At 36.4% G+C, this 27500-nt stretch overlaps 2 protein-coding genes across 2 annotated transcripts in view; one reads left to right on the forward strand and one right to left on the reverse strand.

The window, feature by feature from the left end:
- Positions 1–27500, reverse strand: part of LOC136828014 (uncharacterized) — a 488300-nt gene that overhangs the window by 376001 nt on the left and 84799 nt on the right. The gene's annotated exons all lie outside the window — the stretch shown is intronic.
- The window catches only part of LOC136827751 (uncharacterized), a 10797-nt gene continuing 4779 nt past the window's right edge, over positions 21483–27500 (forward strand). The window contains exon 1 of the mRNA XM_067085212.1: positions 21483–21669. Within this exon, the coding sequence (XP_066941313.1) occupies positions 21483–21669 (187 nt within the window). The remainder of the gene's footprint in view (positions 21670–27500) is intronic.

Consider the following 27500-nt stretch of genomic DNA (forward strand, 5'->3'; position numbering starts at 1 on the left):
CTCACTCTCACACACAACCCGATGTACTGATGTACTGTAGACCTCACGTAACATCAGATCTCCAGTCATATTTACAATTTTCCCAACGCTCCAGTTCCCTTCGATGGTCCACATCTGTCTTTCTCGACTTGATATGTAGCTGGAGGAGGTCTCGTTCTTCCATGGGCTTAGGAATCGGTTGCCCAATGCACGATGTTCCACTAGGAAATCCATTGCAAGGTGGCCTTGGGCCGACGAAGGATGTGATTTGGGGAGTCAAGGACGGAGCAATGGGGTTACCGAAGCAAATTCGGTTTTGATGGATGAAAACGAGTATAGAGAGAGAGAGAGAGAGAGAGGAGAGAAAGTCAAATCAAATCAAAACTTTATTTCCATTTTACAATGGTTATTCTACATGCCAGAGAGAGAGAGAGAGAGAGAGAGAGAGAGAGAGAGAGAGAGAAGAGTAACGAGAATGACTTATCAAAGTAGATTTTAGCGAATGAAAAAATGAGAGAGAGAGAGAGAGAGAGAGAGAGAGAGAGAGAGAGAGAGAGAGAGAGAGAGAGAGAAAATATCAAATCAAATCTATTTCCATTTTAAAATGGTTATTCTACATGCCAGAGAGAGAGGGAGAGAAATGGGTGAAGAGTAACGAGAATGACTTATCAAGGTAGATTTGATTTTAGCGAATGAAAAATGAGAGAGAGAGAGAGAGAGAGAGAGAGAGAGAGAGAGAGAGAGAGAATGAAAAAGTAACGAGAATGACTTATCAAGGTAGATTTGATTTTAGCGAATGAAAATGAGAGAGAGAGAGAGAGAGAGAGGAGAGAGAGAGAGAAGTGAAGAGTAAAGAGAATGACTTATCGAAGTAGATTTGATTTTGAAAATGAAAAAATGAAAAAAGAGAGAGAGAGAGAGAGAGAGAGAGAGAGAGAGAGAGAGAGATGATTGAAGAGTAACCAGAATGGCTTATCAAAGTAGATTTGATTTTAGCGGATGAAAAAATGAGAGAGAGAGAGAGAGAGAGAGAGAGAGAGAGAGAGAGAGAGAGAGAGAGAGAGAGATGAGTGAAGAGTACCGAGGATGATTTAACGAAATGAATTTGACTACACTGAATGAAAAAGTGGGAAGAGAGAGAGAGCAACGAGTGAAGGTTGGTGAGGGTAGGTTATTGAAGCAAATTTCAATTTAATGAGGAGAAAAAACTTGCATTTCGATGTCGAAACTAGGGCTTGTATAGCTGAGAGAAAGAGTGAATTGAAGGGTGCGGAAATGGATTATAGATATAAATTTAGATTAGCTTTTACATACAAAGTAGGTCTTGTTTGTGCAACAACAGTAGAATATGTATGTATGTGTGTGTGTGTGTGCGTGTGAGAGAGAGAGAGAGAGGAGAGAGAGAGAGAGAGAGAGAGAGAGAGAGAGAGAGAGGTTCACAAGCTAATTCAGTTTTTAACTTAAAGAACGGTACTCCATAGTTAACGAGAGAGAAAGTTATCAAATTATTTCTTAAAGAAAGAGCCTTTAACTTGAATGCACCACACTTCAGAGAGAGAGAGAGAGAGAGAGAGAGAGAGAGAGAGAGATTCAGTTTTAGCTATATAGCATGGTACTCTTTAGTTGACGAGAGAGAAGGTTCTCTGATTTTTTTAAATTTCATGCACGACACTTGAGAGAAATTCTTCGCAGTACCTTCGAAGAGATGGCACAAATGTGTGAACGTTCCCACTACCAAAGAAAATTATACATATTAACTTGAATCCCAGTACGCGTCCGCCCTCCCTATTCATGGGCACATAATTCTTTGAAAAGACGCAGCATGCATAGCCTTGGCTCCAAATCGAGACAGACGCACAAGATTGTATTTCATCCCTTTCACGTCCAGAATATGAGCAGCGCAAGAAAAATAAACTGATGCAACTCATTTCATTTTAATCGTTTTATATTTGAGTAACGCGGCATGACAGAAAATTGTGATACGTTTAAAATATTTATCAATAATGTTTCCCTCGTTATAGCTATATTTAAAACACGTATGCACTTCCAGGCTACGCCGTAAAAAAATGTATGATTTTACCTCATTTTTCAGAGAGCTTGTGTTTTGAGGCGTAAAAGAAAATTGTGTCTATTGTAATTAAGACTTTTATCGTAACAAGTAAATTTTGAAGCTCCGCTCGCATTCCAGATTAATGATTTTATCCCCTTCACATTCAGGCTATGAGAAATGGAAACATTTATGGTCCATCTTTTCCTTTCATTACCATCAAGGACAAGCTCTGAACTGAGAATGAAAATTTTGTACTAATACATTTTACATCTCTTTCATCCCCCTTCACACACGGGTCGTGAGCAGTGAAAAAAAAGTACAGAATTTCAAAATAATTGCCTTGAAGTTCTTCCCTACTACAACTATAATTAACTAAAATAAAAAAAAAATATATAACATCAACAACTACTACTACATAATCGCCATCTTTGTCTTAAAAGAAAGCTTCGTTTAAAAAAAAAAAAAAAAGTGATTGTGGTCTGCTGTTTAAAAAAAAAAAAAACAGGTCAGTTGGCGATATAGATATCAGTGAAGCGTCTAATATGATAAAATATTTGAAATCTAAATTAATTATATATATATATATATATATATATATATATATATATATATATATATATATATATATATATATATATATATATATATATATATATATATATATAGTTTTGTAAACTTTTATATTTTTTTGTTCACGTTCTCTCTCTCTCTCTCTCTCTCTCTCTCTCTCTCTCTCTCTCTCTCTCTCTCTCTCTCTCTCTCTCTGTTACATAATGAATGAACCTAGTTTAGAACCACAAGTGATTAAACAGTTACATAATGTAATCTAGGTTCATTCATTATGTTATTATCAATATATATATATATATATATATATATATATATATATATATATATATATATATATATATATATATATATATACTGTACATAATGAATGAACCTAGCGACTGATAACCATTACATTGTAATCCACTGTTATTTCAATCACTTGTAATTCTTAAACCTCTCTCACTGATACCATCACTCAAAACCTTTTTCATTCAGTACCACTACGCTAACAGAGAGAGAGAGAGAGAGAGAGAGAGAGAGAGAGAGAGAGAGAACGTGAACAAAAATATAAAAGTTTACAAAACTCTGAATAACATATATTCTTTAATCTTAAGTGAATTGAACTGAATATATAATTTAGGCCAAAGTCCAAGCACTGGGACATATGAGGTCATTCAGCGCCGAAACAGAAATTGACAGCAAAAGGTTTGAAAGGTGCAACAGGAGGAAAGCTTCGCAGTTGTAATATGAATCAATTGTGAGGAGACGGTGGAGAGTAAGATATAAGAGGATATGAAGGGAGGTACAGTAAAAGGAAAGAAAGGGGTTGCGGCTAAGAGCCGAAGGCACGCTGCAAAGAACCTTTAATGCCTACAGTGCACCGCATAAGGTGCACTGACGGCACTACCCGCTATGGTGTCTTTTAATCTTGTTAAACGTGAATCAACCACGTCAATCAGAGTGAACCAGGAAAGGTAGAGCCAACCATCGACGGGGTATTACGACGGGCACTCCATGCCCTCCTGGGTATTGTCGTGGCCCATGCCAAGGCCAGGTGGAGCCGAGCACTTATTTACAGAAGCGCCCGTCGAGGCTGAGGATGGGTAGAGGCCTCGGGTGTGTATGTAACAAACTTTTTGTTTTCTTTTGTTTATTCCTTTGTTTTTATAGAATTTTATTCCCTTATATGACCCTTCATGTATAATAAGATGAGAATTCTTTATTGTTTTTGTTTGTTATGAGTATAGAGAAAAAATTTTTTCCTTTATGAAATAATGGATACACTCATCTTCTCTCTGTCTCTCTACACACACACACAAACATTATATATTATATGTATAGATATATAGAGTTAAAAGATAAACAAATGTGTATGTGTATATGTGTATATATATATATATATATATATATATATATATATATATATATATATATATATTTATGACTGTTAAAGTAATGATATTATATATATATATATATATATATATATATATATATATATATATATATATATATATATATATATATATATATATATATATACATATACACCAAAATACATAGTCATTCCTTTCCTAGAGTCATCGCCGCAATCATATTTCAAAGGCTGAATCATGGATGAACCTGCTAACCAAAAAACTTTCACGACATTAGCCACTTCATACATCTACACGGAAGGCTCAGTAACATGCCATCGAATCCCTTTACGCACAATGCGCCATTAACTTCATCTAGCACGCACTCTCACACTTTCTGGGTATTAAGGTCTCTCCTTTCCAATACCTTTACACGCCATCTGTAATGCAGATAGTTCTTCATCTCCTCTTCGGTCTAACTGTTCTGAATCATACCTCTTTTCATCTACCTTTTCGTCATCCATTCTTTCCTCATTCTCTAATCCACCTCAAAAAGCCGAGATCGTGACCCTCCCCCAACTATCCAAATTATTTTATCACTTTACGTATCTTACTTTTCTCATGCTGTCAATATCGTCTTACGGCAAATATTCTTTGCAAACACTTAATAGCTTCAACTTTTTCTTCAATTCAACATAAAGAAAAGAGAGAGAGAGAGAGAGAGAATTTACAGGAAGTACCCTGCATTTTATTCTCCTCTCTCTCTCTCTCTCTCTCTTCTCTCTCTCTCTCTCTTTCAGGAATCAAATATTACAGTAAATGAATGACAAGGACTACTGAAGCATCTTGCCGAGAGAGAGAGAGAGAGAGAGAGAGAGAGAGAGAGAGAGAGAGAGAGAGAGAGAGAGAGAGTACGAGAGAATGCTAAGAAAATAGTAGTTGAATGCGTAATGTTTGCTAGTACTTCCGTAAATTCTCTCTCTCTCTCTCTCTCTCTCTCTCTCTCTCTCTCTCTCTCTCTCTCTCTCTCTCTCTCTCTTTATGTTGAATGCGAATGAAAGAAAAGGGTTCCTTAAGGTGACTGTTTCAAAGAATATTTGCCATAAGACGATATTGACAGTATGAGAAAAGTAAAAGATACGTAAAAGTGATAAAATAATGGCGTGGCAGTTTAAATTCATCTTAAATTCATCTTGATGCATTTCGTTGCAGTATCCAGAACGCCCAAACGAATGTTAGCTAGAATATGTTGTGAGGACATTAATCTATTATAATAGACTTTAGTATATGTCACACGATCATATTTCCTTGAATATTTTACTACCTTTCTGACAAATTTTACTCCAAGTAGCCAAAAATGATTACAAAACTGGATAGCGTCTGTTAGTGATTTTGCGCCATTAACCTCGACAAAGAGATGCCCATTTCAAGATGGCTATTTTGCTGACAAATTTTTAGCAAGATTCTGGAAACAAATTATCAAAACTATTCAGAAAGTTTGTTCCAAACTCTGAGAATTCAAAATTTTAACCAAGCCTGTGGTCTACAGAACAAGTCGTTACAATAATTTGTTTAAAACTGAGGTCTATGACTGATGGATTGATATGAAAAAAAATGATCAGTGTCATAACCAAAATGTCAGCTACAGAGCTATGGCTATAAATGGCTACTGGTCATGAAAGGACAGATGATGATTATTCTTCTTCAGTGCACTAAATGTCTGCTATCTTATTTATAAAACTTTGTCTTTCTTTACATTTATTTATTATTATTATTATTATTATTATTATTATTATTATTATTATTATTGTCAGTGGCGGTGTGGTGTTACCAACAGTTTTATCCCATTAAAGAGAAGAATTGAGAGAAAACCAAAACATATACCACTTCCGCATTCACCTTTATAACAACTGAGGTACTGAGTGAAACAAATCAATTACCAAGACCAAAGCCTCCCAGTTTTAGCCGCTCCGCATACTTAAACGGGCTCATCACCACCATGTAAACTAAAACTTTGGTACATTCTTTCTGACACAAGAGCAGCATCTCTAATAACACCTGACGGCAAGATGTCGTTTGTCTTTCCATTCTTCCACATTCCTCAGTCGCTACGGCTTCTGAAGTCCATAACAGAAAATAAGAGTGAGGGTCAACGCCGGAAAGTTAGTTCACCCTATCCTACATCTTTTAACATGACGTCACGCGGCCGTTTTCTGGCATCTTGCCACAAAATTGGCGCAAAAGTGAGCACTTCTTCTTATGTTGGTGCAGAAATTAAAGCAAAGGAGTATTCTTTAAAGTGAAGTTATACAATGACAAACATGCATCGCTTCAATTCTGCCGCAAATACCAGCTAGTTTACGCCAGTAAGATGCCAGGAAATTCCCGATCGAATGCCAGACAACCTCATTAATCGTCTACATCGCGAAATGTTCACATCAATTACTGAGCAATTTCCTGTTTGCTCTTCGCCTTTCCCTCAAGGAGATGCTGCAGATCAACAACAGAATCCTCATTTCCTCCGACTGGCAATCTTCCTCCAAATCTCCTCGAGGGGCGAGAGACCTTGGCACCTCAGGTCAAACCGGGTCTCTCGTCTGGTGCGTAAACATTTACTTTGATCTTTCTATTTAATCGCTCATCAAAAACCTTTTGCGTTTTGCAGTTCTGCCAAACCATCAAGCATGGATCAGGCTTTCTTGCTGCTAATAAATGTTGATGCATGGCGTTCCGAGAACTCGTCTTTTTAAGAGTTTTTGTATTTACTTTCAACACTAGACTTACGCAAAAAAAACTTCAGAATTTAACATTGACCCAAGTACATTCATAAGCACGTCGTGAAGGTTAGATTTTGAAAGGGAAAATCGCCAGTAATGAGAAAATTTCATTTAATAATTCAACACTGAGGCTGCTCGTTGTCACAGGTAATATTAATATTCTAAAAATCTCTCTCTCTCTCTCTCTCTCTCTCTCTCTCTCTCTCTCTCTCTCTCTCTCTCTCTCTCTCTCTCTCTCTCTCTCGTTATGCTTCTCTTCTTCGTACTCTCATTTTTATGTTTAAGGATTCTTTTGCCCATATTTAGGTATATTAAAATATTAAACTTTAACATTATTAATTTCTGAAAAATATACCTTCTACTGTTTATGCAAGTACACACATATGTATACATATAAATATACACATATATATGTATGTATATTATTTAATATATATATAGATATATATATATATATATATATATATATATATATATATATATATATATATTTACACATACATATATAAAATATATATATATATATATATGTGTGTGTGTACATACATACACTGTATATATATGTTACAAGGAACAGATCAACACTTGTGTTAGAAGTGTACGTAGCGTAATCCTAGCGATCTTCTTCAGGAAAAAGACGTGAAAAGATTCAACCCATGATCACACTCATTTTTTTTTCCTCCCCTCTCTCTCTCTCTCTCTCTCTCTCTCTCTCTCTCTCTCTCTCTCTCTCTCTCTCTCTCTCTCTCTCTCTCTCTCTCTCTCTCACAGTGTATCGACTCTCTCTCTCTCTCATCGTTTACCAAAGCTCATCCACCCTAAGCAATTAAATGGACTATTTAAAGAAACACAATCGTTTCTATAAAAATAGGTTTATTATTCAAATAACCCAACAAGAAATGAATAAAACAAAGCAAAGATTAAAATGCATAATAAATGAATTATCGAGTCAGATAACTAAACTCTAAACTGCAAACACTTCTGATTAAAGAAGTCTCAAAAAAAACAGTCTACCACAACTCCACATGTTATTCCAACAAGTCCACAGACATCTGTCGAAAGAATTAAACATGATAGAAAACTCCCAAAAATATGTGAAATGCCAAACACAATAATGGAAAGTGTAAAATGCATAGCCAAGATATGGCAAATGTAACATAACAAAATAATAATACAAAAGAGGTATGAATATTCATTTTAAATCTCCCACACCAGTTCAAAAGTTCATAATGATCAGAAAGTCATGGTAAAAATCACAAGTTCAATTTTCTCCCACAAAAACAGAGATTTGAGACTCTACCTTATCTGCCGATTTTCAAAGCCTGGACCCACTCCAAAGCTATGACTGGACAACTGCAGTTCTATCACGTTAATGAACGATCAAACTCACTTTTAGGGCAGATTTTGGCATAATCTAGATCAAAGTAACGCACGTACTCACGAATATACATAACGCTTCGGAGATCACCTGATCGCCAATATTGCTGAGCTTCTCGCGCAGAGAGCTGAGGAATCAAACTATTTGCTGAATACAAAGATTTTGCAACTGACGGCTCGGTCAGTACCATCTCGCTCCAAAAATTCTTTCATCACACCTTAAAGCATTGAAGCTATGAAATGCATATATGTGTCCTTTAAATATATACAATCATATATACATATATAATACATATATATATATATATATATATATATATATATATATATATATATATATATATATATATATATATGAAGATAAGAAGGCCCATAAAACACTATTTTGAACGTTGCAGCCATATATTTCGGGCACTAGCTTCTGTGCCCCTGTTCACTGGAAAAATATGGACAGATGAAATGTTACAAGGGTATATATACAAAGCATAATAGGTGTGGCATTAAGTCTCCGATGGTATGCAGGTGATCGTTTCCTAAGTAGGACGAGAGTAAACGGTTGCAACGTTCAAAATAGTGTTTTATGGGCCTTCTTATCTTCATATTATACTGTAGTATTACAGTAAAAGACATTCATATATATATATATATACATATATGTATGTATATATGAGAATGCTATTCATAGAAGTATATTTGCATACAGAACGTTAACCCATGCAATCACCGAAAAAGAAACACTTAGATCCCTATCATCTGTACATTATTTGACTCACCACACATTCTACTACGCCAAACGGCGTAATAACAGTTATTATTCTCTGTGCAATCAAAAATATGAAATAGTTGCGCTTCAGTCATCCGATACGACGTATATAGCATATTTCTCTGTACTTAGTGACGATTACCCTGTCAGAATCTACGCTTGCTTATCGAACGGATGTCCACGCCAAGAGCTACTTCGAACGCGGTGAGGAAATGGCATAAAGTATTGCTTCTCAGTTTCTCTTTCTTCCCTCATGATATATTCATGAGGTTTTTACAGTCCCCCACCCCTTTTTGTTTTAATAAAACTGCGTAAGGGCATCTCTCTCTCTCTCTCTCTCTCTCTCTCTCTCTCTCTCTCTCTCTCTCTCTCTCTCTCTCTCTCTCTGTTTGTGTGTGTGTGTGTGTGTGTGTGTGTGTGTGTATGTAAGCCAAAGGACGAAACAAGCCATATCCCCCTACTAATTTCATTGAAAAAAATAAGAAACATTCTCTCTCTCTCTCTTTCTGTGTGTGTGTGTGTGTGCGTGCGTGTGTGTGTGTGCGTGTATGTAAGCCATAGGACGAAACAAGCCATATCCCCCTACTAATTTCATTGAAAAAAATAAGAAACATTTTCTCTCTCTCTCTCTCTCTCTCTCTCTCTCTCTCTCTCTCTCTCTCTCTCTCTCTCTACTCTTCGGGAACATAAGGAAGTCGTGGCTTTCTAGGGCTGTTTATTAATAAAAAAAAAAAGACACCTGGGATTCTCAAACACATAAATGGTAATTTTAGTGAGAATTCCTCAACTTCTGAAGGGCTATAACTCAGTTAGCATATCCTGGGTCATCACAGGTGTAATACGCGTAGTGAGTGTCGTTACTTTCTCAAAAGCATTATCAGTAGCCTTGTTTCATCACTCATACTCACCGTCACTCTCCTTATCACTCATTTTCATCAAAGCACCATTATAATCATCGTCAATGTCATCATCACCATCACTCATTATTACCAGCATCTATCATTGGCACACGTCCCATTACCATCGTTATAACTGCCATCATCATCACTTATTCTCATCAAAAGCTATCATTATTATCCATAGCCCCAATCACCCTCTGAATCACTGTCATTTACATCAACAGACCATCATCACCATCATCATTTTCACTCATTACTGTCAGCAACCATTACCTTCATCGTCGTCATCACAATCCATCAACTTTGTCATTACCCACAGTATTACCATAATCTTCACCATAAAATCATCACCACCGTTTACCTCACAATCGAATTCACCATCATCACCATCCCATTAGGCACATCCCTCCCCACAGCTGAAAGACCCTGATGGCGATCATGACGTGAATGCGAAACCATTTATCACAAAAAAAATATATAAAGAAAAAATAAAACAAATTTCGGCATTGAAATTCCGCCCGCATAGTGGGTGGTACAAGACGATCCCAATGCCACCCGTCCTCGTTCCAGTTGTTGAAGGATTGTTGGGAGCCGATTGTGCGCGATAACGAACTTATAAAAGGTGCGCTCGTGCGCGGCGAATGGCACGCATGCGTACAACACAAAAGATCTCGGCAGTGCGGTTTTCTTCTGATGGTGCGGTGGGTGGGGTTTCCAGGCTTCAGTATAATAATAATAATAATAATAATAATAATAATAATAATAATAATAATAATAATAATAATAATAATAATAATACTTGAGCTATATCTCTCTAAATACGAAGCGCCTAGGTGTGTTAGGTCTATTTATAAATTTATTAATAATAATAATAATAATAATAATAATAATAATAATAATAATAATAATAATAATAATAATAATAATAACACTTGAGCTATATCACTGCCATGGTTATTTGAGTTAATTTGTAAATTCATAACATGGAATGAATTCCTTTACGCACTCGCATGCACATAGCCTCACACAAACTCTTCTTATGAGACTGAAGATAATATCGTCTCTCGCATTCCCAAGCCTTTTTTTCTCTTTTTTTTCTAAAAGCCTGCATAACAGGATAACATTCCTTTCCAAATTAGTCTGTTTTTGTTTCTGATTTTCGTGCGCAAGAAACAAAGAAGTGCTGGACCTCTAACCTCTAGACCCTCTCTTGACTTCCCCCTCCCTTTCAAAACCACGTAACTATATTCATTACGATTTCCAATCAGGTAACAGAACCACAATTAAGCTACCAATCATCACCTCTCAAATCTAATCAGTTGCTGATAGCGTAACAAACTCTCCCGTTCATAACCCTGGCAGTGTTCATTAAAATGCTAGAGCATTTCACCAGCTCTTCTTCCTCATGTTCATCAAGGACTGTCTTGTCTAACCCACCTATAAATAATTTCGCCAATGGTTGAATTCCTCATAACTCTTTTATCTAGGGCTGCCATTCATCTTCCGTTAATGACTCTCAAGCTCAGTCTGCCATTATTCAATCTGTCGGTTTTAATATGGAGTACTTTTTGCCTGTAAGTATGAAGTTTTAAAAAAATTAAGAATAATGATACAATAAGCTTCCGAAGTTAGGAGGGCAAAGGCGGGAATGGAACAAAGCTATTTAACGGTCGAAAAAATAACTAAATTATAACGTACCATTCCTTCTGAAAGGCAGTTGTAACAGCTGAGAGAATGAGCAGAAATAGTTTCTAGATGAAATATAGCTAAGATTAGAATAAATTATCAACCATGGAAAAAGTCTTTAATGAAGGCTTAAAAAGTTCTTTATTAAACTTTGTTGTATCATAAAGAGTAAAACTTGAAATAAACTGTCAGAAAGATCTTTTCTTACAAGATTCCACGAATCAAAGACTGCATGTTCACTCACTGGCCAATATGAACGCCAAAAAGGACAAAAATAAAAATACATTTTTGTTTACAATGGCACGAGAGCTAAAAATTTAATTAAAACTAAACGCTGGATAAAAAAATAATCACTCAATTATAAACAATATTTTAATCTAAATGGATAGTAACCACCTTTCCAAGAAAGAAGTATAAATTTCCAAAATAGAAAACTTGGAAAAATACAGCAAAAACAACTTTCAATCGGATTTCATTTACAAGTACGACTGCATTCAAAATGTACGCTAAAAAAGTAAAGTAAAATTTAAACGACAAAAATCCTGTAAACATTATACAAAAGAACCTCCAAAACCGATTTACTCTGAAAGACCATTCTAAAATGAAAAATATTTTTTAAAAATTCTTTTCGAACCAGAAACAATACCGAACTCTGAAAGAGAAACAATACTCCCAGAACGAGAGGAGAACCATTACAAAATCTGAAATGACGAAATGCAACAGAAGGTATTAAGGCAAAGAGATTGTTTTGCTCCACTCTCCCGTGGGAGGTCAAGTCCGTCTTTCCATCCTTTGTGTTTCAGACTTCCTATGTACATGGTGATGGCCTTACCCTACACCTGTGTACATATAAAAGAGAGCCGTACATTTAAGAAAACATCACCTATGATATATGACGCACATATCATAGACTCAACATTATGACGAGGGTCAAGTGTTACGGCTACAACATCCTAGTCATATATATGATATTATTTATGTTATTATTTATGCCCCATATTATTTATGTTATTATTTATGCCCCTTATTATTTGTGTTATTATTTTTTACCCGTTATTATTTATGTAATATAATGGTATCATTCCTTTTGATTTGTTATATCAAAAGGAACACTAGCAATCTTCTCAGGTGATTTGTAAACCTGAATTTGAATAGGCCATACATTAGTGGTTGTACGATCAGATAAGTTTTCGCTCTGTATGTATGTATGTATGTACTGTATTGTACATGAGAATTAATGGCTCAAGTTTATTTAGAATGAAGATGGATATATATATATATATATATATATATATATATATATATATATATATATATATATATATATATATATATATATATATATATATATAGTGTGTATATATATATATATATATATATGTATAACCAACTTTATTATGAATGCACTTGAGCCATTAATTCCCAAATACATACATACATACATACAAACATAATAGCGGAAACTAATCTGGGCGTACAACCGCTAATCTATAGTCTATTCAAATTCAGGCTTACAAATCACCGGAGAAGACTTGGCACAATGGTTGTAATTCATGAGCAACCCTGCACTCACTTACTCATCTTGAATGAGCGTCTATTCACTCCATTCACCCAGGATGAACTCTCCTGATAGTCTATTTGTAAAAGCCAATCGCAGAGGAAACTTGTAAACAGCTGAATTGATTCCTAATTGCCATAGCTTTCTGGTTGTCTCACCCATTTCTTTCCTGTATTCGCTGATCCTCCCGATGGCAACGCCGCGACCTTCAGTTGCCAGTTAGCCATGTAAGGTCGAGTTAATTCCTGGTGCTGGTCGCTGAAAGTAATTAATTAATGTTGATTTAGGCTGGATGGCATTACGGGGATCAACCATCGACAACCCCGGGCGAACAGATCCTGTAAACCTGCTTTTAAAGGGTTGGGCGTGGTCCCCTGGTGATCAATAAGACTTTTGTATGACATTTTGAGCATACAATGACTACTGCAAAAAATAAAATCCGCGGGAACCTAGCTGGTAAAATACTTGTACAGTAATTGTTGTAGTTGTAGTAGAACCGGGTGGAAGAAAAAATTTAAAATATCTAAGTTTTTCGACAATATGTTTGTTTATAATTTCTGGCAATTTTTTGTTATCAACATTCGCTATATCTTGCCAGACTACCAGTTACGTCAAAGATGGCGGCAATATCTAAGTAATTCTGCAATTGCGTCACACTTATGACATCGTATAGTATGTTACTTTGCCTTTTCTTTTTTAATTAAGATTTTAAGTATAAACTGGAGTTAACCGTCCATAGATAATATGTTATACCCACCAGTGATTAATATAAGGATACTCCTGCACTGTCTACGCATGAATGCTTTCCAGCAGTTCTGGATACACAGACTGGAAACAGCGAATGGCCTGGACAGAAGACTGGAAGGAAGACCAGTTAAAAATCAGGATGACAAAGAACTTAACGAGGGAGCTGGGAAGGGGAGAGATTACAGGGTATCCTATTTACCTGGCTGTTTGGTATCAAGAGTACCAAGGACAGCTAGTAGGTAGGGTAATAAAGATGTCAGCAATTCCACGGTCTACCTTTGCGCCAACTGATCATGATAATTTTGCTCCGAGTCAATCTTATGTAACCTATCACGAGTGATTTACAGATGGATATGTAAAGTGGAGGCTTCGAGTTCTCTAACGATCTGAGAGTTATTTAGTCAAGTGGCTGCTGAATTGCTTCGTCTGCAGTGCAACTGTAGCCTACCAATTATTATTATTATTATTATTATTATTATTATTATTATTATTATTATTATTATTATTATTATTATTATTATTATTATTCAGATGATAAACCCCTATTCATATGGAACAAGCCTACAGGGGCTATTGATTTTAAAATTCAAGCGTCCAAAGCATATGGTGTTCATTTGACAGAAGTTACGGGAGATCAGAAATGCAGAAAGAAGAGATTAATGATTAGAAAAGAAAAAGATAATTTAATACACTATAAACTGCTAAAAACTTAAATAAATCATTAAAATACAAGGTGAATGGTTTTAGGATGGTGATGTATTCCATCTACGCTCGAACTTATCAGTTTGCAATTGCACAACTCCCTTAGGAAGGTTGTGAGGAAATGGAAATAGTCATTGTAAGTATATGTATGTATATATATATATATATATATATATATATATATATATATATATATATATATATATATATATATATATATATATATATATATATATATATATATATATATATATATATATATATATATATATATATATATATATATATATATATATATATATATATTATATATATATATATATATATATATATATATTATATATATATAATTCCTTTTTGTGGTTTGGTCTCATATAGCAAACATTCTACCTAAACCTCATGAGCCGAAATCCCCGCCCATACGCGTAGGTCATGCAGTTAAATTTCCATACCGCGGCCCCGAAAAGCTACAGTCCTTTCACCTATGCCATGTAGTCTCGTCCGTCAACTTCATTTCCTACGGACGTGTACCCATCCACCATGGTCCTTCATGGATGCAAACCCCTTCCATGGTTTTCTACCCCATTACCCATTTGCCATACCTGTATCCACCAAGGCTTTGTGGTTAAATACCCCTCCGCCTTGCGGCCATGTCTCCTTCGCCTAAGACTAATGCCTGCATTCCTCTAATTTTTTCCACACTAGGCTTAAATCCTTCCTAAGCATAATTAAGGCAACGGTGCTGCATCTGACCACTGCTTTCCTCCAATGAGGCCAGATCTCTTCTACATGTAGTTAATGTAGTTTCCCTCTCCCATGGCATCGTTCTATTGACTCATACCATTTCTATAGGCATTACTCCTAGGACCAGCAGCTGCACTCCTCTATAGCATTCAGAGTAAGCGCAAATTTTTACCCCTCAACACGCAGTGGGCTGGACGTTGACGGGAAAAATTGAAACATCACAACAAACTATCAAATGATCAACAAGTATGTTCTCTTCGGAGTTTCTCTTATGACTTCTCAACATCCATTTCTTTCCTTATCCCTCTTCACAATCAGACTTTTTGTGTGGAAAATATAGTGCACACTTGCTGCTAAATATATAGGCTGTTGAGCATTTTTATGATTTGAAAACCCTCTAAATTGGTTATTACGATTCCGTTAAAGTGAGATTTTGTGATGCAAATGAAGTGCAGCAGTGACACACAATGGTAATGAAAACGCAATGAGGTTTGAAAGAAATGGCTACACTGTGGTGAAAATGAGATCAGTGACCATGTTAAAACATCATATCCACAAAAAAATTAAAACGGTTGATGAAATAACTATAATAAAGAAACATGAAGAGCCTTCCGTGCAAACTGAGTGACACGCTACCATTAGGTGTTTTCTTAAAAAAAAAAAAAAGTAAAAAGTGCGCTGAAGTTTCTTCGGCGCAACTGAGTTGAGTTTTCTGTACAGTGTATAATGCTGTATGAAACTCTCAGCCACGGCCCATGAAACTCAGCAGCGGCCCATGAAACTTTCAGCCACGGCCCGGTGGTGACCTGTGTTGTTGACAACCATAGCGGTGCCAGACACACGATCATGGCCAACTTTAACCTAAAAATAAAAACTACTGAGGCTAGAGGGCTGCAATTTGGTATGATGATTGGAGGGTGGATGATCAACATACCAATTTGCAGCCCTCTAACCTCAGTAATTTTTAAGATATGAGGGCGGACAGAAAAAATACGGACGGACGGACGGACAGACAACAAGCCATCTCAATAGTTTTCTTTTACAAAAAACTAGAAAATGGGAAGACTACGTGGAAGATGGCACTTTTCTCAAGGTTGCGTAAGACAAATATAACGGCCGACAGAACCAGGAAGTACTGTAGTAGTAGTAGTAGTAGGGAATGTGCGAAAGACTAGGCTGAGTGAGGGGTTAAAGATGGAAGATCAAGGTAATAACAACATTGCCGCCCATACAATTAGTAAAACGTACCTGCAGGGTTTCTTACGAGTTTCATCTGCGTAGAACCTTGTTCCGTATACGGTAAACACTCAAGCAGTTAAATTATATAGCCTCGCATGTGATGATTTGTTTACGTTCTAAACCTCGTGTTGAGCATTTATAAAGAGTATGATTATTGGTTCAAGTTTTCCTTCTAGTAGCAGTAGCGGGCTTTTTCTTTATCCTCCCTCGACCGAAAGATTATACGGTGGCGTGATTTATTACCTATATGGTACTGTATGGTACATAGATTATACTGTAAACAACGAACTGACATACACTGAATCTCGTTCCCATGAGGCCATGTTAGATGTTCCTTTCCCGCCTGTAAAATGTCATCAAATTCTAGATCTTTCGTATCCTTCCAGCGCAAGTAATATACGCTTCCAGTCAGCTATCAAGTATTTCACGTTACCATTCTGTAACCAGAGCATAGGAGAGAAAAAGAATGGATATATCATAACATTCCAAAATTAACCTGCACGCTAACGGCTCTTCTTGAGGCACTAGCGGATCCAGGGTGTGCACCTGGGCACGTGCCCCCTCATGAAAAATAATGACAAATTAATAATACTGAAGATTTAGATAATAATTGCATGAAATATAAAAATGGGAAAAAATAAAAAAATCTAATACATATACATTATATATATATATATATATATATATATATATATATATATATATATATATATATATATGTATGTATGTATGTATGTATGTATGTATGTATGTATGTATGTATGTATAATATGAAAATTGGTAGCCCTCCATGAAATTCTTCTGCATCCGCTAGTGGCCTGAGGGCCCGCTTGCCTCAACGCTAGCCAAATCACATCAAACTTCAACTGAAAAGAAAGATTGGCCTGTCATTCCAGTACTTCCTTATGGTTCTGAACTCTCTCATGGACCCTTTCCTTCCGCCCTTGCAGGAAGTCGTCATCTGCTCTAGTCTAGAGGAATATATAAGCCCTAAGGTTAATGAGATAAGAATTAGGAAGGAAGGTCTTAAAGGATACAGTGTGCAAATTAGACCGGGCTTATTAAGATGAGCTTCCTTATTTACAAATTCCTTTAGAGTTCTTCCAGGTCTCTCTCTCTCTCTCTCTCTCTCTCTCTCTCTCTCTCTCTCTCTCTCTCTCTCTCTCCTCCACCTACTTATTTAATAAGGGTAAGTTATAATCCCCTCCTAATTAAAAAAAAATTAATATATCCTCCCCGATGTTGTTTTTTTCCAAGCCTTTTTTCATTCTTTTAAGGCAGGTTGTAAAGCTTTAACTACAGCTGTCGATGCAACCTCACCAGCCCCCTTCCCCTACTTCTGTGAACGTCTCGGGCCTAACCTTGATCGCGCTAGATAATAAGGAGAGTATGGTAACAATAATGCGATAGGATCTCTGCAGGGTGAAGGCTATTGTATTTTAAAAACCAGGTAGCAGGGAGGGAGAGGGAAAGGAAATAGAGAGGAGGGATGGAAGAATGGTAAAGCAATATGGTGATAAGGATACGGAAATTTTTTCTGACATGCAAACATGCGTAATTTGAGAACGACCATTTCAAATATCATCAAGGGAAATGTCTATTCCGCCGATAAAGAAAAAAATTACATCCCGTTTCATACACTACATTTTTAAGCCTTTCTCTTACAATCGTGTTTTCAGGAGAAAAATGTTCGTACATGCGTAAACATACACAGACAATATATATATATATATATATATATATATATATATATATATATATATATATATATATATATATGTATATATATACATAATTATATATGAATATATGTATATACTGCATATACTAGCTGACCAACCAGGCACTGCCGGGGAAAACACTGAATGACAGCCAATAAACTCTCTCTCTCTCTCTCTCTCTCTCTCTCTCTCTCTCTCTCTCTCTCTCTCTCTCTCTCTCTCTCTCTCTCTCTCCCTTTCCTGTTAAGATAGTTGCTTCAATTACAATGCCCAACATTTTTGACATTTTATATTTTACAACTTTTCATCCCCATTCCTATTGGAGCTAAGCTTGGACTTAAAGGTCATCGGGAGTGTCACTATTCATCTCAGCGACCTCAAAAACATGGATTAGACACTTATATCAGTCGTTTTCGGTTATGTTTATGTCACCCCCTTCCTACCCCCACCCCCTTTAGTGCCAGTGATGTCTTACCCCCCACAGTATTCTTTTCCAGATAGTAAGTCATATCAATACTGAAATGAGATATGATAAACCCGTAGAGTTTATTTAGTTACTAAGTCTATGGGCAGAACCAACCCTGTTTCAGGGAAGCCCTTCCCACTTGCACCCCCTTTGGTGCCCTTTGGTGCTAGTGATGTCTTACTCCCACAGTATTCTTTTCCAGATAGGAACTCATATGTATACCAAGTTTGGTTGAAATTACTCAATGTTTTTCAGAGTTATGCTGGAACACACACATAAATACATACATACATACATCAATTTATATATATATATATATATATATATATATATATATATATATATATATATATATATATATATAGACTTATACTTATAATATATACAGTATTACACACAAACACACACACACACACACACACATATATATATATATATATATATATATATATATATATATATATATATATATATATATATATATGATGCCTTTCTTTAGATTAAAAAACCGGAATGAAGTTGCTACCCCAAAGTCTCTGCTCCAGGAATGATATAAGGGACTTATGGGTCGCTGTTTAGTGAACTTACCACAGTTAGTGCTACTACATATATATATATATATATATATATATATATATATATATATATATATATATATATATATATATATATATATATATATATATATATATATATATATATATATATATATTAAAGACTTCAAAGAGCAGCAGGTTCCAGCTCAATCCATATTAAATTGGCTCTATTCCTTGACCACCCAGATTTCCCGAGTCATCCCCTACACTCCCGTAAGGGACAACCTTGAACCTTTTCTGTTTATTGTCATTTTTCCCGTGTACTTCTCTTTGTCTGTTTGTCTACGTGTTTTATTATTTTTTATATTAATCCCTTTCTTGAAATGACTGCAGTGAAAAGCAAACTGACAGTCAAAAGGGTTGAAAGGTGTAACAGGAGGAAAACCTCACAGTTGCACCATGAATCAATTGTTAGGAGGGGGTGGAAAGTAAAATGGAAGAATAAGAATATGAACGGAGGTACAATAGCAGGAATGAAAGGGGTTGTAGCTATGGGCCCAAGGGACGCTGCAAAGAAGTTTACGTAATGCCTACAGTGCACCTCACGGGACCTTCTTGAAATGTTTTTCCACACTTCCTTTATATCTGAATACATACAGTGGTCTGAATGTTTGCATCACCTAAGAGAGCGCTTGGATTCTTCTCATCTGATACCTGCATCCTTTCTCAAGAAAGGATCCTCCTTGATCCTCAGGCTTCTACAATCTTATGCAACAGCGCCAAAAAGCATATCCGGGTGACTGGCTCTCTAGTCTAGGCTGACAGTCTCCTCGCCCATGGGCAGGCGCGTCTCACATAGCCAGTCATCCTTATCGAATCCTGGGGCAAACGGAGGGGAGATGATAAGGAGTTCTGTATATAAACAGGCCTCTCCTCTCTCCTCTCTCTCTCTCTCTCTCTCTCTCTCTCTCTCTCTCTGTACATGAAGTTTGTACACGAATGGTAATAAATTTCCTCAAATTTTCGCATCTGTTAGAATCCACGGTCGCCATTTTGATAGCGAGCCAACTGCCCGATGATTTTTTATTTAATATTTTCTTTTAGCGCGCTTCCGTTACCTACCAGATACGAAACAATGTCCAAAGATTCGTTTAAAGTACCAGACCATTTTCTTAAAGACCAACTGACAGATGATCACGTCGCCACTGATCCACCATTTTGCGTAACAAACATTCATTTAGGAGAGTTTCTTGGTACTACAACATAGTTGTTTACGAGGCGGTTTATCTATAATAATGCGTTCGGTACGGAATCATTTTGGACTTCTCGAAATGCTCCATATTTTCTCCTTTGTCTCATCGTCAAATGCTCGCCATCGCCTTCTATGAGCAACTTCGATTATCTGGGGACATCTTAGTAATATTTTATCATTAGCCGGGAACTGCTGCAACGAAGGATGAACATTCTAAATAAATCGAGCTGGATTTCACCCTTACGGTGACGCAAGAAATCTCGCTCCGACGCCGAGATAAATAGGAAGCACTTGCAACCCACGAATGGATGTGACACTGGCCCGGGAAAAAAAACAGTAATGGTTCTCAGTCTTCCTTATAGAGCATTATGAGGTGCCAATGGTACCGTGGTCCTAATGTCGCGTCGCGCTGCCATAGAACGAGCGGATTTCCAGGTCTTGTTAAGGAGGTCCATTATTTGAACGGACTTCAAAGAAGGCGGTGATTAAAGCGACATAAAATTCTTGTTGCTTTAAAGGTGAGCATTGTTAGCGAAAGGTTACGCTCAGAATGAAATTGGGATCAATCATCATTCTGGCCTCGTTTTCCTTTTGGAGAAAATATGTGAAGACATGATTGGATTTTTATTGCGCTATTTCATAAATGTGTCACTATTCCTACCTTTTGTTCTCGTTAGAATATAAGGATCTCACCTTTTTTCCATCTTCTACTGATCTACGATGAATGTACCAGTGACTATACGATTTCTAATGTGATGACATTCCACATCTCCCTTCGAAGGATTCCGGAAAAAAACGACTATGGAAGGGAGGAATATAGAATTTGGGCCAAAAGCCAAGCGCTGGGACCTATGAGGTCATTCAGCGCTGAAACGGAAATAGACAGTAGGAAGGTTGGAAAGGTGTAACAGGAGGAAAACCTCGCAATTGTACTATGAAACAATTGTTAGGAGAGGGTGGAAAGTCAGATGGAAGAAAGAGAATATGAACGGAGGTACAGTAAAAGAAATGAAAGAAGTTGCAGCTAGGGGCCGAAGGGACGCTGCAAAGAACCTAAAGTAATGGCTACAGTGCACCACATGAGGTACACTGACGGCGCTAGCCCCCTACGAGGGAAAGAACGATTATGGCCTCAAAGGATTGTGAACACCGGGTGCTCACCCGGGCATCCCCATCCCCCAAACTCGCGTCCTTCCTCGTCACATCCTTCGGGAAGTCCTAACCGAGAACTAACACCATCTACCCCTATACCCAACCCTGATAAAGGTATCTAAACTATGCCGAGACATGAACGTGTATAGGCGCCATGCATCACCTGGACAGATATGAACCGCCTACTTTAAATTTTCTTTGGCAGGCTGACATTTACCGATTGCTGTGGCTAGCTAGCCTTCGGTCAGGCTGTTGCAGGAACTGAAGGTGAAGTTGGCAGTTCCTTGGCACAACTGCTTTTGAGGTCGAATAAATTATGTCAAGCAACTATGCAGTCAAGTTACTGTGAGAGCGAAAAAAAAATATTCTTCCACAAACTTCAAAAAGTCGTTAAAATGGCAGTAAGGTTTCCATAATCTACTAGAAAAATTCAGTATTCGAGGACAATTAAATAAATAACTGGTACGATAAAATGGCAGTAAGGTCTCAACAATCTACTGGAAAAATTCAGTATTTGAAGACAATTAAATAAATAATTGGTAAAGTTAAATAAATTGCCCGGAAATTTTAAAAACCACAAACAAATATCGGATCAGTCACACCAATTATGAAGTAAAATTTTCTTCAAGTTGAGCAGACTGTCATACAGCTTCCATGGAACTTTCAGAATTCTCTAATAAATAATGCCAATTCGTTAGTGAGCAACTGACAGAAGTCGAACGTCCTACTGAGTTGTTTGCCAAACACAAACCGTCTACTCGAACAATCGAAGTCAGTTCTCGAAGAGGGAGACACGCGAAGCCGGCCAATTCATCAAAGCCTTAGCCTCTCCCCGAACAATATAGAAGGTACACAAATACTCCTTATGTAAGGAGCTCAACTGATTGCTGTAAATATTACCTACCCGTCCTGATCATTTATCAAGCGTCGCTCCCTGACTGTAAACTGTACGCCAGTGCCTTAAGCAAGCCCCAAATCATTATGCATTATTATATATTAAAGCATTTCCGCCTCAGTGAGCTGTTGCATCGTTGCAACTTACTGCTGCAACGAGACTCCCAGTGGGGTTCTCATTAATCAGGGCTTGCTAACACGACTTTTTTGGTCATATATAAATTACAAATTCTATTATCTGGTTGCTGGTTACCGCTGCCACTCAGCAAGAGACTGGACCCCGCCTAAGAATACAAACAAACTTGTCTATCTTTTGTACAATTTTATTCACAAAACTCGTAGTGTTGTAGGCAGCTGCTAAGAAACAAAAGAGATGTCAGATGAAGACACAAAACACACACTAATATATATATATATATATATATATATATATATATATATATATATATATATATATATATATATATATATATATATATATATATATATATATATGTATTATATACATATATATATATATATATATATATATATATATATATATATATGTACATATACACATACATAATATACATATACATACATAATATACATACATACATGTGTATTATATACTATATACATATAATCATATAAAGAACAAGCAGGACGACGAAAAGGGGGTGATACATATTCAACTTTATTCCCAACCAACGTTTCAAAGCATGGCTTCATCATCAGGGCTAAAATACAAAAATAACAGCAATTAAAATCAATACATAAGACTTAGTAAATTATTAATGTTAAAATATAGCTATTGAAACCGAAACATAAAAGTTAGAACCAACCTAACGCCTCAAGAAAAGAAAACTAAGTGACCAAGAAGGGAACCAAAAGGAGGAAGAGACCTCTTAAGCAATAAATAGAGGAGCAGAAGAAGACTGACTATTCAAAGATGGAACCAGTTGTTTGATGGTTAACGACTCGAGGATATGGAGAGAAGTTAACTGTTGTTATTTTTGTATTTTAGCCCTGATGACGAAGCCATGCTTTGAAACGTTGGCTGGAAATAAAGTTGAATATGTATCACCTCCTTTTCGTCGTCCTGTTTGTTCTAATCATATAAATATATGGAAATGAGGCTAAAGGAAGAATAACTGATTTTAAAAAATCTAAAAAGACTGAGAAAGATTTCTTATTACTGGAGCAGAAAAAAAAACCACAAACATAGATAAGAAGGTTGGTACTGAGGATCAAAGCAAAAGTAAAAGCTCACAGAGTCCTTACCAGAGTTTTTTGCTTACTTGTTTTTATTAAGGCTTCGCGCAAACCCTTAAAAAAATAGTAGAATAAACTGGAACACAAAATTTCGCAAACAGGCGACACACCTTGCCCTTTATAAGAGCCCATGAAGAGCCCGGAAGTACATCACTCCAATTTATAAATATTATTATCTATATTATCATCACACCTCACGCCATTGGACTGAGGAACAGTCTCCCTGAGGATGTCGAGCAATTGGAACTTCCAAAGTTCAAGCGAAGATACAATGCATTATCAAGCGAAGATACAATGCATTACTGCCCTAATGTATTTTTATCTATTTTCTATCTGTTTATTAATTTATCTATTTTTTTAATAAGTGAGATCTCTTCTTTCTGTATTTCCCTTTACCTTCGCTTACTTCCTAATGAAGACCATATTCTTTGGAAGCTTGAATTTCAAGTCAATGGCCCCAGTGAATTGAACTGAATTGAATATAGAATTCAGGCCAAAGGCCAAGCGCTGGGACCTATGAGGTCATTCAGCGCTGAATCGGAAACTAACAATAAAAGGTTTGAAAATGTGTAACAGGAGGAAAACCTCCCAGTTGCACTGTGAATCAATTGTTAGGAGAGGGTGGAAAAAGCTAAGTATACCTTAGTTTAACCAGACCACTGAGCTGATTAACAGCTCTCCTAGAGAGGGCTGGCCCGAAGGATTAGATTTATTTTACGTGGCTAAAAACCAACTGGTTACCTAGCAACGGGACCTACAGCTTATTGTGGAGTCCGAACCACATTATAACGAGAAATAAATTTCTATCACCAGAAATAAATCCCTCTAATTCTTCATTAGCCGGCCGGAAAGTCGAACTCGGGCCTAGCCACAACTCTACCGACTCTCCCAACGAAGAGCTGTTGGAAAGTAAGATGGAAGAAAGAGAATATGAAAGGAGGTATATAATAATAATAGTAATAATAATATCCTTTATTGCAACTCAGTGTCATATACATGGAATATACAAATACAATACACACAAAATAGATAAAAATAAAAATAATAATCGGCAGTATGCACACAGTTGCTGAAGAAGTAGAAAAAACAGAATTCATAATAACAGTAATGACAGTAATTATGTGGAGAATAATAGTAAACAAAATTAAAAATTATAACAATTAAAAATACAGATTGCAGACGATCAATTTCCAGCTGGGGACCTTAGGTGGTTACAGAAGTCAGGTCCAGAAGGCTAAATGCGAAAATTGAAAATTGCAAAACCCTACAATGATATTAATCACAGTAATAATAAAAAGAGAAAATAATAATAATAATAATAATAATAATAATAATAATAAATAATAATAATAATAATAATAATAATAATAATAATAACAGATTCTGGAGATGACACTTTATAATTGCAAAAATAGGGAATAAGTCATTTAAGGAAGACGCCTCATTATCCCATCTTTCCCACAATTTAGATCTTCTTCTCGCATCACTGCTTAGGATGCTTTGTATGAGCGAACTGCTGCTGTTTGTCAGTCGGGTGACCAGACTGGACATTGTTCGCCTCACAATGATTTCCAAATTATCCAGGCGGTTTTCTATGAACATCTGCGTGGCGGAGTGATAGCGAGGAGTGTTTGTTTGTGAGGCGTCTCAGAATGTCATTGTGAACAAGTGATACGTCTCATGGTCTCTCGGGTATAGTTCGTCCAAAGGGAACACCCATATATACTGTAGCAGTACGAGCGGAAGAGCAGCAGTTTTGTGTCTCGGTGACAGAAGGCAAACCTCCTTGCAATCATGTTGCCAGCTGCACATAGTTTACGACGCCTCTGTTCTATGTCTGCCGTATCTTTTAGGTCGTCCGTGATAATGTGGCTCAAATGCGGAAACTCGTGCACGAATTCCAGACGATGATTTCCGAGGAAAATTTTTGGTTCTGCAATATGCTTTAGCGATCTCCGGAGCAGCGGCATACACTGGGTCTTGGGGCCGAAGGCACGTTGCAAAGAACCTTAAGTAATGCCTACAATGCACTAACCCCCTACGGGATGGCCCCAGTGGGCTTGTTCCATATGAATAGGGCTCATCTTCTGAATAATAATAATAATAATAATAATAATAATAATAATAATAACTACTCTGACTCAAATAAATAGATCTCTTTAATTTGACTCCTTAGATACTAGAATGATATAATTCCCATAATTTCCACCTATCTAGACCTCATAATCATCTAATTTGACTCTCAACACGCTCCTTTACCTTTTGGATTCGTATCTAGATGCTAGAGCAGCCTCATTCAACAGTCATCTAGATAGCAGAATCCCTCTAATTTTTCATTTTTCTCTGTCTGGGCTAGATAAGGGTAACCAGACCACCGTCCCGTCGACCTCTGCATCTAAATCAATCTCCCCTCATCTAGAACCTAGAATCACCTAATATGACTCCTCTAGATAAAAACAATCTTTTGACCAGACTTCCCCCCCACAACCCATATATCCAATCCAGTCGACCCCAAGGGTGACACCAGATAAGAAAAAGTAACTAATGGCCCACTAACGAAGCTTCACTAACAAAGCGGCAAATGAAATACTAGTTTGTCAGAGCTGTCTCAACAACCTGGGTATGGGCCAATTAAAGATGCCCCACCATACCCAATCCCGGCGGACATGCCATGGTATTCGATGATGACAAAAAGGGCGAGATTACTGACGAGACGGGCGTTTATGGCGGCGACAATCAGATGCAGAGAATCGCTATAAATTTGAAAAAATGGTTTTTCAGTATAATATTTAAGAAACATTTTATTAATAAATTTGGGAAATATCTTATGAAGTAATATACATCCATTTCCAAGGTTGCCTGACTTGTTGCCTTACAATAATAAAAAATAATTTTCACAAAGAAAATACAATAGTTTCTTAATAAAAAGAAAAAAAATCTGCATGTATCATACACATGTATTTATTCTGTTAGTCCCCAGCAGCATTCTTAAAGAGCCGTTTTAACTTAAAATTGACTTATTGGCTCAATCTTAATAATAATAATACAGGTAACTTAACAAAAACGATATGAACGGAGAACTAGTTCTTGAAGATTTGAGCGACCAGGATGCACTGCCACCAGTAACTTAAACACAGGAAAATGTGGGCAAGAAAAACACTATTTAAAAAAATATATATATATATATATATATATATATATATATATATATATATATATATATATATATATAATATATATATATATATATATATATATATATATATATATATATATATATATATATATATATATATATATATATATATGTATGTATATATATAGCAATTGCGTTTGTATGTCTATTAATCAGTATACTGTGTGTAAACTTAAAAATTACATCTACTTGTAAATATACAAACGAATCTTTAATTACATTAATAACCGCAGATGGAAAATGAAAAAAGAATGCACTGTCAAACATCCACGTCGTATCTAAACCGAAAATAATTGCAAAAGTCTTTAGTTTAAAAACACTAGTCATAAGCCATAAAAGATACTCAAGGGTGATATATTATGTTGTTTTTGTTGTTATTTTTTGTTACTAGGTTAAGCTGCCCTTGAATCAACACGGGCTCTTGCTCTTTTGAACAGCCCTTAATGCCACAAAGAGATGTGGAAGACCCCCAACAGCGGTTCCACAGCGTCCATCTTAAGAACAGGCTCGAGGCGAGATTACGTAAGAGGATTTGTCGAAGACGCCAAGATATCTAAAGCTACTCTTGAGCGTCTCCTGAGACCTCCTTTACTCTCGC

This window comes from Macrobrachium rosenbergii, chromosome 42, assembly GCF_040412425.1.
Source record: "Macrobrachium rosenbergii isolate ZJJX-2024 chromosome 42, ASM4041242v1, whole genome shotgun sequence".
Classification (NCBI taxonomy): Eukaryota; Metazoa; Arthropoda; class Malacostraca; order Decapoda; family Palaemonidae; genus Macrobrachium; species Macrobrachium rosenbergii.